At 45.1% G+C, this 19,863-nt stretch overlaps 1 protein-coding gene across 6 annotated transcripts in view; it reads right to left on the bottom strand.

Moving 5' to 3' along the window:
* Positions 1-19,863, bottom strand: part of ppfia2 (PTPRF interacting protein alpha 2) — a 128,528-nt gene that overhangs the window by 2,828 nt on the left and 105,837 nt on the right. For 4 of the 6 annotated variants that reach the window (XR_007397239.1, XM_049010021.1, XM_049010045.1 and 1 more), the window contains exons 16-28: positions 17,562-17,802; positions 15,873-15,902; positions 15,444-15,574; positions 14,587-14,765; positions 13,779-13,869; positions 11,010-11,091; positions 10,170-10,370; positions 8,596-8,658; positions 5,646-5,678; positions 4,922-5,097; positions 4,704-4,801; positions 2,226-2,401; positions 1,771-1,836 (exon numbers count right to left, since the gene is read on the bottom strand). Coding sequence is in view for 4 of the 6 variants with exons in the window: in XM_049010021.1 (XP_048865978.1) it covers positions 1,771-1,836; positions 2,226-2,401; positions 4,704-4,801; positions 4,922-5,097; positions 5,646-5,678; positions 8,596-8,658; positions 10,170-10,370; positions 11,010-11,091; positions 13,779-13,869; positions 14,587-14,765; positions 15,444-15,574; positions 15,873-15,902; positions 17,562-17,802 (1,567 nt within the window). In the remaining 2 variants the exon portion in view is untranslated. Of the gene's footprint in view, positions 1-1,770; positions 1,837-2,225; positions 2,402-4,703; positions 4,802-4,921; positions 5,098-5,645; positions 5,679-8,591; positions 8,659-10,169; positions 10,371-11,009; positions 11,092-13,778; positions 13,870-14,586; positions 14,766-15,443; positions 15,575-15,872; positions 15,903-17,561; positions 17,803-19,863 lie in introns of all 6 variants that reach the window. The other 2 variants (XM_049010054.1, XR_007397234.1) reach the window with 2 other exon arrangements.

Genomic DNA, 19,863 nt, shown 5'->3' with positions numbered 1-19,863 from the left:
GGCAAGTTTTTTTGTGCATTAAAATAACAGATTGATCAGAAATAGTGTGTAGACACTGATAATGGTGTAAATGACTATCGTAGCTGGAAACAGCTGTTTTTTCAGAACTTTCTTCTGAAACTCATCAGTATATTCTTGATCTGATGAAGGCTGTTCCTTGAGAGAAATTGCCAGGATATTGAAGATGTTGTACAATGCAGTGTGCTACTCCCTTCACAGAGCAGCGCAAACTGGCTCCAACCAAATAAAAGCAGGAGAGGGAGGCCCTTGTGCACAACTGAACGAGAAGATATTAGAGTGTGTAGTTTGAGAAACACACGTCTCATAGGTCTTCAACTGTCTGCTTCATTTAATAGTCCTTCACTAAATATTACCCTCAAATCTCAACGTCAACAGTGAAGAGGCAATTTCGGGATACTGGCTTTCTAGGCAGAATTGTAAAGGAAAAATCCATATATCAGAATGGCCAATAAAAAAAGACAAATGAACACAGACACTGGACAGAGGAAGACTGGAAAAAAGTGCTAAGGATAGACTAATCTTAGTTTGAGGTGTTCGTATCACAAAGAAGAACGTTTATGAGATGCAGATCAAATGAAAAGACACTTTAAGAGCACTAGATGACATCTGTCAAGCATGTTGGAGGCAGTGTGATGGTCTGGGGCTGCTTTGGTGATGGTAAATTGGGAGATTTGTACAGGGTGAAAGGGATCTTGAAGAAAGAAGGCTAGCATTCCAAACTGTGCAAGAATTATTTAGGGAAGAAGCAGTCGGCTGGTATTCTGTGTATACAGGAGTGACCGGAACAGTCAATTGACCTCTACTCTATTGGGCTGTTATGGGAGCAGCTTGAGCGAATGGTAAGTAAGAAGTGGCCATCAAACCCATCCAACTTCAGGAGATGCTTCAGGAAGCCTGAAGTGAAATCTCATCAGATTACCTCAACAAACTGACACCTAGAATGCCCAAGGTCTACAAGAGTGTAATTGCTGCAAATGAAGGACTCTGATGAAAGCAAAGTTTGAAGAACACATTTTAATTTCAAAAATGAGTATTTCTTACTTTGTCAATTCCTATTTCCTATTTTTTTTAGCTATATTTCCTATTCAAATTCATTTTGTGTGTGTTTTCATGGAAAACAAGTCAATTGACCCCAGTGACTCCAAAGCCTTAAAGCTTCGGAAGCGTCGGTGCCATTCCTAAGCAGGTGTGAAGCTGGGCACAGAAGAAATGGTGACGTGGAAGTGCTGAAATAATATACTGCCAGCAGAACCTGAAGCCCTAACTGAAACTGGCTCACCCCCGGTGGCTGCTTACATCATCTACAGGACTGACCAGCCCCGCTACACTACAAAATATGGGGAAATCTGAACAGCTGTGCTGACATACAGTGCACATTGAGACAGGTAGGTAGACCTCTAATGAAATACACTAGGTGTTGTTGCAAGCTTTCTGAGATATAATGGACTGGAGGGGGGGTTGCATCACTGCCTGTACCCTTCTTGGTATGATGATGATATTTTAATTTGCCATATTATTTGCCTTCTTGGTCAGTCAGTGCTCTACCGTTACTGTCAGGGAAACGTTCTGAAGACACATGACGTGTCATCGGTCTCTGGGGCACTGCAGCCCAGGTTGCCCAGAGTATAGCAGTGAGTAGGTTCAGTGACCACATGTTTACTGTCCTAAAGCATATTGATTATGGCAACAGGGAGATCAGCTGGCTGGCGCTGCTCTGCTGAGACAGACAGACAGGTGGGTTCCACTCACTTCCAAACGCCTCTCGGTGCCCAAGGCTAGCAGGTTGTTGTACTCTCTCTCCAGGATCTGCCGTGCCTGGGGGGGGGGGGGTGCATCATGAATATGGTCTATATCTCTGCCCCCACTGTAAATACTATACGGCCTTCAAATTTGAAGCACTCATTGAAATCACCAAGGTGGGGGCTACAAAATATGGCACTCAGGAGACAGTTTTATGCACTATTACGATAGTTTCCCATAAGTTTTAAAGCTGCCTTTTAGCCTTTGATCCAATTTTTCCTTAAAATGATTTAATGGTTTCTGAAATTCTGCTTTAAATTACTCTGGGAGATCATAAAATGTTGCATATTTAAAGATCATCATCGGTTTCTGTGCGTTAAATCATTTCAAATGAACAGGACCGTTTCAGGATAGCCCTGGCTCTTAATTACACCGTGATTTACTAAACGAGGTTCACGCCTCACCTGCGTGCTCTGGTTGGGGATCTGCAGCAGCAGAGCCAGGCTGCTGTAGTCGAAGTTGTCGTCGAGGGCGATGAGGGCTCCGTGCACGCCGCTCTCCTGCAGGATGTTGGCGTAGTCACGCAGCCCGACGCTCTGCACCCAGCGGATCACGCGCTCGTTGCTCCACACCAGCACGTCTGCAACAGCATGAATGAGTACAGATAAAGGCTATCTTTCAGATGGATTAGAGCTAACTGGTTTGACTGTACAATCAAGTTACAGATTTTTCCCGTTGTCTGAAAGTAGACCGTTCTTGTGAATACTTTCGTAAGCTGAAATGGCGTGAAAGCAGTATTTACCATTTATTTGTATGGCGAAAAATTTTCAGTGTTCCCAGACCCAATGAATAACCCATCAAATCAGTCTGTGCCTGTGATCAGAAGGTCACCCATTTGAGCCCGGGCCTTGACGAAACAGTCACATGTCTGCGGCCTTTGAGCAAGACCCTTAACCCCCACTTCCAGGAGCACGGCACATTAGCTGACCCTGCACTGTGACCCCCGAGCTATGGAGAGCAAGACAGGGTAGGTGAAGAGAAGCATTCCAATGTACCTGTACTTGTGCAAATGGCAAATAAAGCATGTTTATTTTTGTTTGGTTGACATCATAAATGCGCAGTTTATTCAAAGTATATACAGTGGTATCTCAGTTCTCAAACTCATTAGAAATCGAATTTCTTAATAGTCGAACTAACCAGTTCAAAAAAGATGACCTAGAACTCGATCTGAATCTCAGAAGTCGGACCGTGAATGCCGACCTAAGATAACTTGTACGCGCGGCATGCCTCTCACCGGAATCAAAGGGCAACGCTTCATTCTCAGCCTCAGCCTCAGCCTCAGCCTCACTTTCGTTGTGACAGCGTCATTTGTTGGTGCTTTTTAATTGAAAATATCAGGTACTACACTGTACTTTATATCATTTTGGTAGCCATTGTTCACCAACTACGCAATAGTTGTACAAATGTTACAACCTAAAAGTCTGCGATTTACAAACAAATTAACGAATACAGAGTAATGATAAAAACAAACAATGGACCGCATGGCATAGTCTAGTTTTGGCGAATGGACGATCGGGGCAGGACAGGGGTGGTGTTGGCGGGCGTGGCACACCGAGGGAGCGGACGATCGGGGCAGGACAGGGGTGGTGTTGGGGGCGTGGCACACCGAGGGAGCGGACGATCGGGGCAGGACAGGGGTGGTGTTGGGGGGCGTGGCACACCGAGGGAGCGGACGATCGGGGCAGGACAGGGGTGGTGTTGCGGCATATTCTTTATCGTTTTGGAAGATATTAAGAAAAAAATCCTCCTCTTGTTTTATCCTGTTCATTTTGTGTTTAAATGCTAAAAAAACATATTTAGTTGTAATTTTTTGGGGCCAGGAACCAATTAATTGGTTTTCCATTATTTCTTATGGGGAAAATTCGATCAGAACTCGAACTTTTTAGGATTTGAACCCGAGTTTTGAACGGATTAAGTTCGAGTTCTGAGGTACCACTGTAGTCTAATAATGTGTACAGTGTAGTTTCACTTACCAGAATAAATACAGTCATGCATTGCTTAATGACAGGGATACGTTCTAAGAAATGCGACATTAGGAGAATTTGCCTTTGTGAGAACATCAAAGAGAGAACTTACATAAACCTACTACACACCTACACTGTATGGTGTAGCCTAAAAAATTATAAAATGTACATTATTAGAATTTAGCGATCAGTAGTCATTGTTGACACACCACAGTGCTCAACAACAAAATGTGTTCTCTGCATTTAACCCATATGTGACTATGTGACATAGCAGGGGGCAGCTAATTCAGCGCCCGGGGAGCAGGGCTTGGGGGCGGTACCTTGCTCAGGATACTTCAGTGGTGCCTTGCTGGTCGGGGATTCGAACCTCCAATCTTTTAATTACCGTCCTTAACCATTAAGCCACCACTGCCCACTATGTAGTAAATTACCCTTACCAAATATTATGAACTGTACATAATTGTCCATTAAATACCTTTTTATAACTAGCAGAGCAGTAGGTTTACACCAGCATCACCACAAACACGTGTGACGTTACGACTACGACGTTGCTAAGTGATCATTTCTCACCCCCATTATAATCTTATACACGTGGTCCTTCTTCAACCGAAACGTTGTCATGCGACGCGTGACTGTACATGTATAATTGGCTTTGCTGTTAAATGCTAAAAACTGTTTCCGCTTTTCCTTTTTTGTAAAGGCAAAGATCCTTTTTGGATTTCTTTCGGTTAAAGAAAACAGATACTAATGTAGGTCTTTCATAAAAGCAAAGTGGTGTAAAGAGAACGTTCGAAAAGCGAGGGGTACCTGTATTAGACCACATCAAGGGAAGAACCCTGCAGGTCCAGCATCTTTATGAACACAACCTCAAAGAGCAGTATGAAAGGCACGGGCAGGTCCCAGGGGATCATAGCGCACCTCTTATCTCATGCTGGCTGTGTTCTCTCCTCCACTCCAGCTCTTTCCTGTCATAGTTCAGCTTCTTTAAGCACATGATTCCATACTGCAGACTTGTCCTGTTGTAAGGTGACAGACAGCCATAGAGTACATCTTACATAAAACACAGTAAATTATGGCTGACCCAGGTTAAATCGCAGTGGCCTGACCTCACAGGCACGAGACGAGCCGGGAGTTACCTGTGGAAGCTGTCCACCATCTTGAGGTGCACCCTGAGGTCTTTCTTGGTGAGATGGTCCAGCATGCGGGCGTCGACCAGGCACTCCATGAAGTAGCTGCGGTACTGAGGGAGCCCCAGGCTGGGCAGCCACTCGTTTCCGATCCACTCGTGGTTCATGTCTCCATATGCGAGAGTCTGCAGGGCACAGGACCATCGGTGTGTTTCTAATGCAGTGGTTGCATAGCAGCACAGACCTCCTGCTTGTGGTATTAATTTCACATCGTTTCCCCTCCAGTATTTGCGCCAAGAAACCAAATATGCTAAAACCCTTTATTCTCTTGCATGCACCCATGCCTTATATAGATCCCAAGACAATGATGTATATAAAACAAGGAATATTTTGAAAAAATCAAGCGAATAAATATTGGAATATAACATGCAGTGAATCAGACATAGCTTAGTCTGCCCTCTTCTTAGCCCTTCATGTTCACCCCCCTCCCCCCCAAAATCAAAGGATTCAACTAAAACATTTAACATATTGAGCATAGTGATAAACATCTAGAGTTTCCAACAAAAACACCCCCAAGGAAGCATTCTTGGAATGTTCCCCTCCTCTCAGTAGATACCGCTCTTTTGCTTATATGCCTCTTGGTGGCTTCAATTGCCTTTATCCCGAAGTTCCGTCCAAATATTGAGGACTTTTGGGAACTTGGCTGGGATGGAGACGGGGATTGTTGTCTTACCTGCGCCCAGCTTCCTTCTTCAGAGTCTGATTTCTGCACAGTCAGCCAGCCATGTTCCACAGGTGGGAAAAGAAGAACATAGTACACGGTCTCAGTGAGGCTTGGTTGGGTCATGTTCTGCACTGGATTTTGGTGGGACCTGATTTGCAGCATGGATAGCAAGGCCATGCCTCGGCTTTAAGAGAACTTGGCACTCGGTGCATTTCTGGGACTAGTTAGACTTCTTGTACAAATGTTCACGATAGTTAAATTATATAGTCGTGAGAATGTTTGTGAGCCTTTTGGAATTTCTTCATGAATCCTAAAATAAGATCTCTCTCTTCCCCAAGTTGGGGTTTTTCAGCCTTAACCCAGCAACTCCTGCATGAAAACAGAGCACAATTAGGGACCAGCACCACTTGTGTGATCATATAAATAAGATGTAAGAAGGGTGGGCCACTTCTGTATTTCATTCTCCACAGATGCTGATATAGACGTTTCATTAATTTACGAAGTTTCCTTTGTATTGCCTCATCTTTATTGAATAAATGGTTCCAATCGGTTTAGGTGTGAGTTTGACCTACCCTACTACCTCTATAAAAACACTCAGAACTGAATTCTGTTCAAACTTCAGAAGATGAGTCACATGCCTGGAAAGTATTATGAAAGGATCTCTAAAGAACTACGCCACAGTCTACTGACGAGCAGATAGGTTACAACTGGAAATTCAGCACCACTGGTCCCTTCCCATTGGACTGGGAATCCTACAAAAGTCAGTGCAAGAACATGTGGTAGAAGAATCCTAATGCAAGCGACAAAGGACGCTTGGGTGACAGCGAAGGATCTGTAGGCATCTTTTGCACTTGAAAATGTCCGGTGCTACTAAACACAAGTGGTGTTCACTGGAGGTCACCACAGGAAACCACTGCTCTCCAAAAAGACCTTACTACCCATTTCAAGTCCGCTAAAGGCCCTTTGAATGATGTGCAACACTACTGGAGTTGAACTTCTCAGGAAATGTACCACATTAGTACTACTGGCAGAAATTTCCGGTCCAGAAAGTAAAAATCCAGACCAAGATTTTGCTTCGACCAATTAGTTGAGTACTCTCTGAATGTGACTCTTTATACTCAATTGGCTAGTTGAAACAAAATCTTGGTCTGGATTTTTACTGGACCTGAAACCTGTGAACACCTAAACCTATTACTGCCTCCTTCACTGTCACACTGCAGAACGCAAATAATCCCAAAGTACTCACAAACCTTCTTCTCAACTGTATACATCGGTGTCCCCAAGAACTGGGTTGGGAAACACTGGTATACATGCTTAGGAAATGACTGCTACTAATGTTCTTAGATATGTTTTCCATAGCTGATAAAGTATTTTGCATGCTGGTCACATTCTGCTGAGAAAAATCTCTCAGATATAAAGGCTTATACCAACTAACCTATATTTGCACAGGATTTTCACAACTCTTAATACACTGCTAATATTATAAGCTAAAATTCTCACAAAAGTTCACGCTGTTCACACAATCTGACAGAATTATCCGTCTTACTTTAAATCAACTGGGACACTCTCTGTTAAAATTAGTTCTTATCCCTGAACTAGGTTTTAACTGGAATGATATGAAGTATACACAATGAAGCAGTCACTACACAGAGCCGTACAACTACAGGGTGATTAACACACATCCGTGTGAAACCTGCACCTCTACATCAGGCATCCTTAAATGTGTGCTAATTTTAACTCACAATCCTACAGTAAAGTTGGGTGCATGGATAGTTTTAAAAGTTATTCTTGAGATGGTACCCATTCAACTGAAATTGCATATGTGATTGTTAATTTAAGGTGACGCCAGTGATGTCAGCACATGGAGAGCACTCACGGTAGTGCACAAAAATGTTCCAAGGGCAGAACGAAAAATGATTGGTCCAGAGAGATAACAAATCAGATCTTGGTCAGATGTCAAACCAACCAATCAGATGTCTTGGTCCCACCTCCTCTAGTTGCTAGGACCTGCCTCCTCTACAATCCGATTAGTTATCTCTCTGAACCAATCGTTTTTTGTTCTGTCGTGAGAACATTTTGGTGTAAGTAAATCTCCCACAAGCATGGAAAGCTGGTACACTTCCTGTGTGTTTCCAAAGAGATGGTAGGTTTAAGCTTGACAGATTCTTCACTGTAAAGGCCTAATAATCCAGATCAACTAACTACCATAAATGTCTATACAGCAACTTTACTTTGTGTGATGAAATTTCTACAAGAGTATAAAAACAACCAGTCCTGTTCTGCCACACATCGTCTTGTACAGGCTCATTAGTAATTTTGAGGCTGTAAAATCTTACACTTGGCTGTTCCACAAAGTATTGTGCAACGCTTGAGGAAATGGTATACTTCTGTTAGCCTGCACTGTTGTCCCTAGTAACTTAAGAAAGGTGTATCTTTAATCATGGAGAAATGCTTTTACTTTTATGACCTTCTCAAAACATCTGAAAATCCACAGCGACACACTCGGATCTGTCATTTTTTTGAGGGCTTTTTAAAACATTTCTATACTTGGGTGCACTACAAGGCAGCCTGAATTAATTTCTCCTAATAGAAGATAATTAATGGTCTGTAATTCTTACAGCTTTTAAGGGTAGTACAAGCATGGCTCGAGCTATGATTTTCTTTGTTTTTCATGCTTAATGCAATAATGCAAATGCACTCACGCTGGCATATATGGCTTAGAAAATTATAAGGACACATGCCGCAGGAAATGTGTAAACTTGGGAGTATCTACAGCGGCACTAAACAGCGAAAGAATGGGCCGATCTGCAGCACTCACATGTTCTGTGTCTCACCTGCGTTCATCCTCCTGACAATTACGAGTAACATTTACAAGGCATGCACACAGAGGCTGGAGGAGGGGGGGGTGAGTATGCACTACAGGCAGACGAAAGCGGGGGGAGGGGGGCACGGGACTGACCGTTCTGGTGGGAGCTGCAAGGTTCTCCATTTCCTCGTGGGTCACCCAGACATTGCCTGAGGGCTAGTGGGCGGGGCCCATGAGCGACAGCGACAATCCACGAGGGGCAAGCAGTGTTAAAGAAGAAGAGCATCACCACTGTAAGCCAATAGTGTTATAGCATCACAATCAGATGAGCAGCTGGCCCCGCCCTCCTGGGCCAGGGAGAGTTACACAGGTTTCAACAGCAACGCGAACGACACCTGGGACGAGACACGGGGCTGGCACTGACTTCCTGTCTTAGTAAATTCACGTTTATGACAGTGGACAGGGAGGTGCCACAAACGTAGACAACACATGGTGAGTAGCAGGACTGATGGGAGGGTTAGTGAAAATTACAAACGGATACCACAGTGTATCTGTGCGGTGATGCGTTTCTGTAGCTGTACGGTTTCCAAGTTCACGTCTGCTGACCCTCGTAAGCCAAAAGCGGAGCAGGCTGGTGGTCCGGCAGGGCAGCCAGAGGTAGCTGCACCCCTGCCCCAGGCTGCTGCTGCGGGGACCGAACCACGGGGAAACTGAGGCTGCACTACACACTCCCTGGGTGTATTTCCAGACACTGTCCTACTCAGATCATTTGAATAGGCCGAATTATGAATAAACACGTTTTTAAAAATACTCTTTAATTCATAAACATATTCACACCTGTTTGAAAGGGGAACGACTGACATTTGGACAATATAGGCCATAGGCTGGGCTCTCCTTTCCACTCAATCGAAAGCCCCCATTTGGACGTTACACCCAAAGGTGCCACTTTCTCCCTGTCAGATCCAGAGCCTGTGCTAGGATGAGGCTCTTCTAGTGGTTGAGGAAAACTGTACAGTACATGTCTGACTGAAGCTGCCTTGTTCTTGGGCTTGAAAGATTGTAGTTGATATTATGAATCAAATTGCCATGCCAACAGAAACTGTATTTTTTTTGATGTAAGACAGAACAGCAGCTCCTGTAGGGATGACTGAGATGCTCCAAACAAGCCTCAGTACCTTCCCGTACTTTTCTGGTAGCTGTGCCCCCGTTATGAAAACACAAAGACTTGCTTTGGTAGGTCTACAGGAAATGCTTCATGACTGAAATGCGAGGCATCCGGCATCGTGTTGCTAATACACAAAAGGAAAACACACGTCTACATTTCCATCTGTGACATGGATGTTATGGTTTGTAGTTTTAGTACAGATGCTCCTCGCTTCACGATGGTTCGGCTTCACGATTTCCATTAATTTTTATTTGTTCCCGGGCTATCGATATGCCAAACACTCTACTGATGTTGTGCGATGGCAGCATCCATGCAACAATGCGACCAGTCTTTGAAGTTTTCAAAGTTCTCAGCTTCTGATCAGCTTCTTCGGAACATAACGGCATCATAAGTTGAGGAGCATCTGTTAGTTTGGTTGGTAACTCAAGACCCCAAGTGTAGTGAATCAACAAAAAGAGAGAGAGAGGGAAAAGAGGAGAGCCCACTTTGAAGCAATGGCTGCAACTGTTGACCTCTGACCTCCTGAATGATGGTGTGTGACTGTGGCTGGGTTAGGACTCACAGTTCTGGAGGTGGGAGGTGCTGAGGGGCTGGTCAGGGACACCATCTCCTGGATGGCCAGACGCAGCTTGAGCCGGTGCAGTGGGTTGCTGATGCCGATCTCGCGCTGGATCTCAGTATCGGACAGCGCCGACATGATGGCACCGCTCTTCACGTTGGCACGGCAGGCTGCCACGTACCAGGCGGGCATACCTAGCCAGAGCTGCCAGGGAAGGTATACCATAAATGGTATGCAAATATTTAAATATAAAAAAATACATTCTATTTTGGTTCAAGCTTATGTTGCGGTTACTTGATCTATATTAATTTCTTGATCCAATTTACTTGTCTTCACTGCAAAGCTACTGTTGGCCAGCAGGTGGCAGCAGTGATTCAAAACAAGATACATTCCGCGCGCGTATGCAAGACATCATATGGCAATATATCGTTAGCAGCGGAAGATATGGTCACACCTTTGTATAATAAAGACAAAATTATTTATAAATTCAATTTATGCGCTCCAGGGAGGACAAAGATGCACAGCTTCATGTTTTTTGCATAATTGCAATTGTAAAACTGCTGTAAAACCTGCCCCTGCGTATAATTACATGTAACTCATTAAGCGAAGCCATAACTACGACTCACAGTGACTCATAAAAACATTCTCAAGGTAACTGCCTAATGCAGTACATGCAGCATAATGGAGCAATTCAGCTATTTAACACATTTCACTATCGGCCATTAATTTATTTTTAACTATGGTTTAGGCTGGTCTAGTGTCGTAAGACAAAAGCACAGAGCGTCATTAAAATGCTATAGTGCGATTCTGAAGGTAGAGCTGCCTCTTGGGTTGAGCGCTTACCTCCAGCCAGGCGACCACGGTGGGGCCGTCCCACTGGGCAAAGGGTAAGCCCTTCCTGCGAGCCTCCTCCAGAAGCTCGTGCCTGTGGGGGAGGGAGGAGGGATGGGGGGGGGGGGGGCGGTGAACACGGTCCCCACGACCGTACATACGCTCACGGTCACACACGCACCGACACACTGGCGGAGAGCAAACATCACAAGCTTCGATTCCAAGCGCAGACCCCCGGTTCGCAGACTGGGGGGGGGATGCTTTTACCCCCCTCCCTTTCTCTGGCACAGTATGGACCCATTCCACTGTCCCTTTGCTGATTGAGGTGGGAAAAACGTCTTGCTGTCATACAGATTATTTTTGCTAGAGCAGGATTTGAGTGACTATTTGTTCCTACACAAAAATGTTATATATCATTTTGTGAAGTATTCCGGAGTATATGATTCGGCATTGATGTGTGCCCCCCCCCATTGATTTATCAGTGGTCTCTTTTGCCATCTCTTCTGGCATCAAGTTCAGTTTCCTCCTGAACGTATTTGGCCGCCTGCTTCTTATGGACATGTTAGTGACATCACTAAGCTTCAATCTGACTCCACCCATCTTCATATCCTGGTGCTCCTGGGACATTCTTTGCATTGTCCAATCAGGTACAATGATGTGCTTTGGTCACACGCTGCTTATGACATCACTGGTATGATACCAATATATACATAAAAAGACATGCTGGACATCCAGTGGACACAGCTGGGAGGGAAGGAAAGGGTTACAGAAATGGGGCTGAGTGCTGAGAAGTGAGAGGGTGAGTGGTTATTCATTAATACGTGCACACACACAGGTTTGTAATTATATCTTTGTGGGGACTCTCCATTCATTTCTATGGGGGAAACTCTAATCCCAACATGACGACCCTTAACCCATACCCAGCCCTAACCTTAACCATAAGTAACCAAGCAAAGACTTCTGGCATTTTTAGTTTTTTGATTGCAATCACAGATCTTTGTAGGGACCTGAAAAATGGTCTCCACCACATCAAAATAACTAATAATTAATAAATAAAATAATTTTTATTACATATTTACTGTTTTTTCATTGCATTCACAGGTTTTGTAAAATTGAGGTTATTCTTGTGGAGACCAAAAAGGTTAGATATAAAGTTTTTAATCACATTGTGGGGAAATCTGGTCTCCACATAGTAATAAACACACACACACACACACACACACCACAGGGAGAAGAAAACCACCATTTAAAGCAAACAAACTGAAAAGAAGGGCAGATTTCAAAAACAGGTATTGGAGAGCAGAACCGTTCCGGCCTGGTTAATCAGCATGGATGCACAGGGTGCCAGGAACTATGGACAGGAAATGGAAAGAAAGCAAGATAAGGAGGGGAAGAAAAGACATGGGCCTGGACAGTGGAGACACCCAGAAGCCTCCCGCTCACCCCACAACTTACCCGCTGGTTAGTGTCATGTGATGAGGGGGGGAGAGAGGTGATTGGAGAGAAGAGCACACAGTGTTAAACGAGTACGGTCACGGTTGGCACGCATGCACGCACGGCAAAATGCAAGTGCTGGTCATGGGGGGGGGGGGGGGGGGGGGGCATGGGTAGCGTCGTGCATCTGTCATTCTCTCACACGAACCACCAGCAACAAGTTAAGCAAGAACCCGGACGTCCAAACACCTGAAGACCCTTCACACGACATGCAGGGGAGAGACGGCAGGACACGCAGGCGCGGCCATGGTGGTGAGCCAGAGGAAACACTGTGGGGGGATGAAGAAGAGGCTTAGCGCGGGAACGCCGGGGGGTGCGAGTGCGTAACACAGGCCCGCGGGCACGAGCAGGAGCACCCCAAGATGCACGCGCGCTATGATCCGGACAGGAGTCGCCACCGTCCAGCAAGACCACAAAACTCTACTCAACTTCTCACCCAGGGTACTGATTCAGGATCAAGCTAAGACCTTGTTGTTTGGCTTACTTTGGGGGGGGGGGGTTAATATTTGAGGTAAAACTGACAACGACCTCACTGAGGAAAAAACACACGTTCAGTGTATTGATCATCATTGGAAATGTTCCTCTGACCTCCAGCGGGCGGCCGGCTTAAGGACGACGTGCGTGACAGGTTCCCGTTCACCAGCAGCTCCACCAGAGATGACTGCATCTCTGCTGAAATCAATAGTTCAGTTTCTCTTCCCTCTCTATATTTAGCCGTACGTGCCGACTTCTCCCAGGAAGGCCGGGTTTATTCATTCCACCCCGCATTGATCACGTGAAGCAGCCGGTGCTCGGCCGGAGAGCGGCAGCACGTCTAACAGCTTAAATTATACCGACTGTTAGCATGTCCTAAGTGTTGGTGCGATTAAGGGGTTGGTAAATACAGTAAAGGCATTAACAGACAGCTAAGTTAGGAGGTATGTTTTAATTCTGGTGCTTTAAAATAAAAACAAAGGGAGGAGGAGGAAGGGAGAGCATGCTTCTGCAGGTGGCTGATTAAAGGGGGGGGGGGGGGGTGCAGGGTCTACGCTCCACTGCTCCACCAGGTACGCGAGTCGAACTGCTTCTCATTACAAGGCAAATAGACTGATGTACTATTGCGCTGTTAATAAATCTTTATGGGAGTTAAAGGGCACCTAGTCTCTTGCAGCGAATTGAACCTAAAAAGTGTTGGGCTTCCTGTTAGACAGTCCAGTGGGCTTCCTGTTAGACGCAGGAGCAGCCCTCCTCTGTAGCTCATCTATGTACAGTGTTCTGGCTGGCTGGCAGCAGGTCTCGGTCACTTACTTCTTCTTCAGCCTCCTGTCCTTCTCAGCCTGGGTGCCCAACTTCCCTGGAGCCATTTCCTGACCGCTCAGCTCTGGATCAGATGCACCTACTGCCACAGAAAAGGAGGTTCTTCACTTACATGCCGCTGTAGTACAGGATGGATGCATGTTTTGCATGTGATTATCACAAGCATCAGTAACAAATGTGCAAACCTTCCTTTTTCTACAGGGATTTAAGTCCACTGAATGGAGAAGAATTTGATGTAATGCCCTGCACCCCCAGATTAATTCCGGCATGTTTAGTCATTAATGGTGCTCTATTTCTGGAAAGATAGACCCGTCTTTGTCGGTGGAGGCGAGTAATGGAACCTGCCGGGCTCTATCACACCTCGCTTGTTACCGTATCGGTGTGAAAACGCTCGTCAGCAGTTTCTCAGGGGTTCCTCTGACACCCTTTAATTCCACATGCATGGGGGCCTGGCTCCGTGATTGGCCGTGACAGAGGAACCACCCCTTCTAACTTAATTGCTCCCTGGGAGGTTCACGACTGGCAGCCAATGAGAACCCCCCCCCCCGGACAGGCTCTCCGGACAAGGTTATCTGTCAGCCGAGATTTCCTTTGGGTTTTCTAATCAGGAAGCATAAGCATGTTGGCTTTAGGTTGGCTTGTTGCAAAAGACAGTTATGAAAACTAGCTCTCCCGGGATGACATGACAGACACTCTTCAAGAGACACACACATAAAATGAAAAGATTACAGAAATGAGCTGTACTTTCTAGCTGTACTGGGTATACGCCAGCTTCGAGTACGTGTTCTGGGAGCCTCACCTTGGCCCAGTCCGCCCAGCTCTTTGTGCAGCTGTCCCAGTCGGGCCTTCTCTTTCTTGCCGAAGAGCCGGCCGATGGAGGATTTGATGCCTTTCTTCTTGGGCTGCTTGTGGAGGGAGTCCTGGCTGCTGGCAACACTGCTCAGGGCGCTAGCATCCACCTCCAGGGCGGCGCCCACGCTGCAAGCAGATGCCGAGGGCTTAAGCAAAGGACAAGGTCGAAGTGCAGGTGTCGTGCTACAAATGTGGACTGTCATCAGGGACCTTCCATCCAAACCGCTTATCCTACTGGGTCGCGGGGGGTCCGGAGCCTATCCCGGAAGCAATGGGCACGAGGCAGGGCACATTCACACACCATTCACTCACACACGCACTCCTATGGACAATTTAGTAACTCCAATGAGCCTCAGCATGTCTTTGGACTATGGGGGGAAACCGGAGTACCCGGAGGAAACCCCATGGGGAGAACATGCAAACTTCACACACATGTGACCCAGGCGGAGACTCGAACCTGGGTCCCAGAGGTGTGAGGCAACAGTCCTAACCACTGCACCACCATGCTGCCCCCTAATAGGCATTCAAAAATTATTCACAAAGTCATCTAGGAATGATTAAAACAGCAAAAATGCAAAAACAGTGGCTGTAAACTTGTTCTAAACTGATTTTTTAAACATATACTAAATAATCTTGAAAAGTAGCAAAGTTTTGTTTACTCTGACAGAGTAAAAATGTTTAAGTGAAGAAACCTAAGGTGAGGTTCTCCAGGCGAATCATGAATGACGTCACCAAACACTGCAGATACAGCTAACCCTAACCCTAACCCTAACCCTTGATTCTAGCTGTGCCCCCAGGACTTACCCACGTGTATCATTATGGCTGGAGGAGGGCAGCGTGTGGGTCATTCGGACTTGGCGGGGCGTGGGAGGTGGCGACGTTTCGCACTTGATGGTGGCCTTGTCTTCTCGACCATCCTCATCCACTGCCGCTATCTGAGGGAGAAAAAGTGGCCGAAAGCAGAGCATTCTGGGAGTGTAGGAACACTGCAACATGGACACGACTGGTCTGAGCCCAAACATCCATAATAAAAGCCATACTTGCAGCAGTGGTATGAGTTCACATTTGAGGCTTATGATAAAACAATATATTTACATGATAACCATCAGAATATATATTAGCAAATATTTAATCGAAAAATCATTTAAGCATTTCAAAATGTAAACAACTTGTTTTAAATATATATACAAGGGCACTGCTTGAGACTGTGAGTCTCATTACAAGTAGGAATACCTTTCTTCTGTGTTTTCTTAAATCACTGGGCTTCATGGCAGAAGAGGTTGGAGAGAAAACACAGGGAAAGAAAAAAATGACAATAAATACCAGTATAAACAAAGATTTAGTATAAATAAATTAATTAAATAACTTAAATTAAGTTATTCTTAAAAATGACTGAACATGCATTATGGGTCTATCAGCAAATTCCATTTCCACATTCTCTGGACAACTTTGCAAAGCACATAGGATTTCGCAACTTCTAAATTAAATTCCCTACTGCGTCGCACATAATCAATGTTAATTAATTCCAGAAGTTCTCCTCTGCAAAAAAACCCTCTAAATTAAGAGTATAAAATGCTCAGCTCCCTTCAGTCGCAGCTCCCTAAGGAGCGGATGGTAATTTTAGCACAAAGGCATTAAAGAGAAGCTCCAGGACAGCGGCTTCCGGGGTGTTAAATCTGCAGGCTACTGGCGGGGGGACGTGCTAATGCCAGAAACCGGATCGTACACAGTGTTGGGGAAGTTACTCACAAAAGTAACCCATTAGAGACAGAGGTGGAAAGTTCAGGTCCAGAAAGTACTAATCCAGACCAAGGCTTTGTTTCAAATAACCAGTTTAGTACTCTGTGATTCTTTATGCTCAGCTGGTTGGTTGAAACAAATACTTGGTCTGGATTAGTACTTTCTGGACCTGAACTTTCCACCTCTGTCTGTAATGGGTTACTTTTGTGAGTAACTTCCCCACCAACACTGATCTACATGAGCTTGGTGTCCAGAGTCATTTGCTGCTAAAGGAGCAGTCAAACACCACTGTCTGAAAGACAGCCTTCATTTTCCCAACGCATTGCCCTTAACAAGCATGAAGACATGACATATGTGCTTTTGCACAGAGGTCCATCAAACAGCAGTCAAATACCCTTTACGGATTGACATTTTTCATAACTATCATGAGTATTTTTCCTGTACATTGTATAATGCTTTTATACTGAGGATCACATTAATTTGTGTAGCTGCTCGCTACACGCATGGCTACCTTGTCAACGAATGTGCGTAAGATGCTTAATTGCTCAGGAAAATCATGTTTTATTTGGGAGGTTCACCTCTGACAAGGAGCCACACAAACGCCGCCGTGACTAGAATGCCTGTGTTATCAAGTGATCAATACAGACCTGTAATCTTGAACAACAGTGCACACAAGGTGGCAACTAACTGAGCTGCATGCAGCTGGCCCACCATTATCTACTATATTTACAGAGTGGTGAAGGTCAACAGTGACATCGAGCACAACTCAATGCATACAAAAGGCGCAAGAGGGACCGACAAACCACACTTCAGAACTTCCTGTGCTCTTGGTTCTGTTGAAGTGAAAGGCTGAGTCCCGACTGTGATTATCACACGGGGATGACAAACACTCCAATCATAAAACACCCCTCAGAGAATACCATTTTCACAATGTATGTCAGCTGATATGTTATGTTTAACATTCAGCCGTATTTTCCATTCCCAGGATTCCTGATCTCTAGAGAAGTGCCATTTCAAGTGAGCTGAATGGTTTTTCAAACAGGTCATGTAGAACTCCAGTGCAAGTACTGTATAGGGCTCATGCAGATCTCCAGTGCAAGTACAGGTAAATGGTTTTAGGAGCATGAGGCAGGATTTGCATGTATTCAAATAAGCATGAGGAGGCGTGAGGAGCCAGCATACCAGTGTCATGACACCCATGCGTTCCATGTCCCGGGCAGGGCTGCGGGGGGTCTGCTTAGGGGAGGAGTGTCCGCTGGGGGGGGAAGAGCTGGCCAGTGAGGAGGCCGTGGCCGAAGCAGTGATGGAGGCTCCAGGGTGGTGCACTCGGGCCAGGTTGAGGCCCTCCAGGCTCACACTGGCCACCCGGTTCTCGATTTCCTCTGCTCTCAGCTCCGTCGACTCCTTCTCCTCCTGGATCAGCCTGGGGAGAGGTATAGGAAGGGGTGGAGCAACAGGGTGGGGAAGACAACAGGGAAGAGGTTACATGTGTGATGCATGCAATCTGACAGCGGTGATTCAATATGAGCTTCACTGAAAGGACACAGGAGAGGATAGCTGTCACACCCTGAAGCTTCGACTTAGAATTAACTAGATGTTGTTGGACTTTGCCAGACTTTGTGTGACTTGTCTCAACGTAATCAAGATTAACAGATCTGCGTCTGTGGCTGCCCATTCATATGCCACCACTAAGTGACACTGCTTCAGTATTGGTGTGATTTGTCCTCAAATGAAGTAGGTCCCAGGTCATCATGTTCCTGGGAAGACTGAAAAAATCCATCACATACTTTTTGGGTTACTGTGTTCACAAGATCTAGCATCTTCTGCAGTTGCCCAATCCTTCCTGCATTCCCATCCAGGAAATATGATAAACACAATATGATCACTTAGCAGGGTAGCAAGCAAAGTTAAATGGTTAATCAGTTTTTTTGTATCCGTCACTGCGGATTGATCCCGCTGTTCTGAAATTTCCCTTTGACAGTCTGATTTGCATGGGATCCTGACAGGGAGTCACGACATACTGGCACTTGATTTAGGCACTTTGTTTTTTAGTAAGCAGGGAGCTCAAAGGGATGGAGGCTTGTTTATTACCGATAACTACACGAGGTGCCTCACTTTCGAATGAACTAAGAAAGACATTTCTTTAGGTTCTGTATTGGTTTTCTGGGTCAAAATATTCTTCTAGTGCAATGGATCACCGTTTAATTTTTTTTTTTTCATTTTTTATGTTATTGGCATTCTCAGAATTGCACATATGCTCCCTGCATGAAAAACAGAAAATTCAAACCATGCGTGAAAAACCAGCAGAGTTTAGCAGTGTTTTGGGCTTGGTGCTTCACTATAGTGTCTCTACAATTCCTACATGTTACATTCATCCCAAAGCACATGACACTGTACATGTGAGTAGCAGTATTTACATGCCTTATTATTATTATTGTGAACAAAACTGCTATCAACACCTCGTTTCTGCACTTTCAAAAACCATACTGAAATGACAAGTGATGCTGGTGAGCGAACTACAAGCATTTCATGTGAAAATGGAAACCACAAGACCAATGGATTCTGGTCAGACTCGACCACAGGTTAGCCATTCCTTCATGCATCATTAACATAATAATAATTAAAAAACAGTTTAAAACAGACCACTTTAAAATTAACAACTAATCTGAAGCAACATTCTGGCTATGAAACACATTGATAGATCCTAGCTGAGTGTTTTTTTTAAGAATTTTAAAAGCATCTTTCAATATTGATATAGTATAATTATTCTGTAGATAAATGGGATCTATCAATGACATTGCGAGGCTAGGGTGCCCTGCCCAGCACTTTGCTCTCCCCCACAATGACGGAGCCAGTGTTTGTCAGGTGTGAGCTGGGTGTTAATTTCGAATGCTGCTGTTAACGCTGTAATGAATGTGAAAATTAAAAATATGGCATGTGTTTGTGTATTATAAGGGGTTCTTGATGGCTGTAAATGCAGATTTCGGATAGGATGCTTTAGTACTAAGAATTACAGTTAAGAGGCAGATCTGCTAATCCTGCTACCGTCAGATGACCTCGGGAGTGACTGTAATCACTCCCGCTATGGAAGTGGCAGCTGGTAACAGACTTCAGTCACACCAGTGTCCTCCTGTCACTCAGACTGCCGAGCCGCTGCTAGTTAATCAGTATATAACTAACTCAGAAACCGAGAGCCAAGGTGAAGGACCTAACAATCTGGTGCTAGCAAGAGAGAACCGTCATCCCACACTGTGCCCTTGCAAGTCATCCTGGCACATCTGCATTCAGCTTTAATTTGCATATTAAATGGCCACAGGAGTTCGTACGGGAAAAAGCAGAGCAGCTAATGAATTTTTATTTCGCCACAGTAAACCTGGAATCATCAGCGGCGTTTTGGCTCAACGGCCGGATGGACCTGCTGTTCTTAATATGGCAATAAAACGGCAATTTACAACAAACGGCGGCGTAAACGTTTCGGAAAAGC

The sequence above is a fragment of the Brienomyrus brachyistius genome, chromosome 1 (genome assembly GCF_023856365.1).
Source record: "Brienomyrus brachyistius isolate T26 chromosome 1, BBRACH_0.4, whole genome shotgun sequence".
NCBI classification, from domain to species: domain Eukaryota; kingdom Metazoa; phylum Chordata; class Actinopteri; order Osteoglossiformes; family Mormyridae; genus Brienomyrus; species Brienomyrus brachyistius.
Note: the sequence above shows the minus strand (reverse complement) of the source record. Positions and strands in the feature narration are given on the sequence as shown.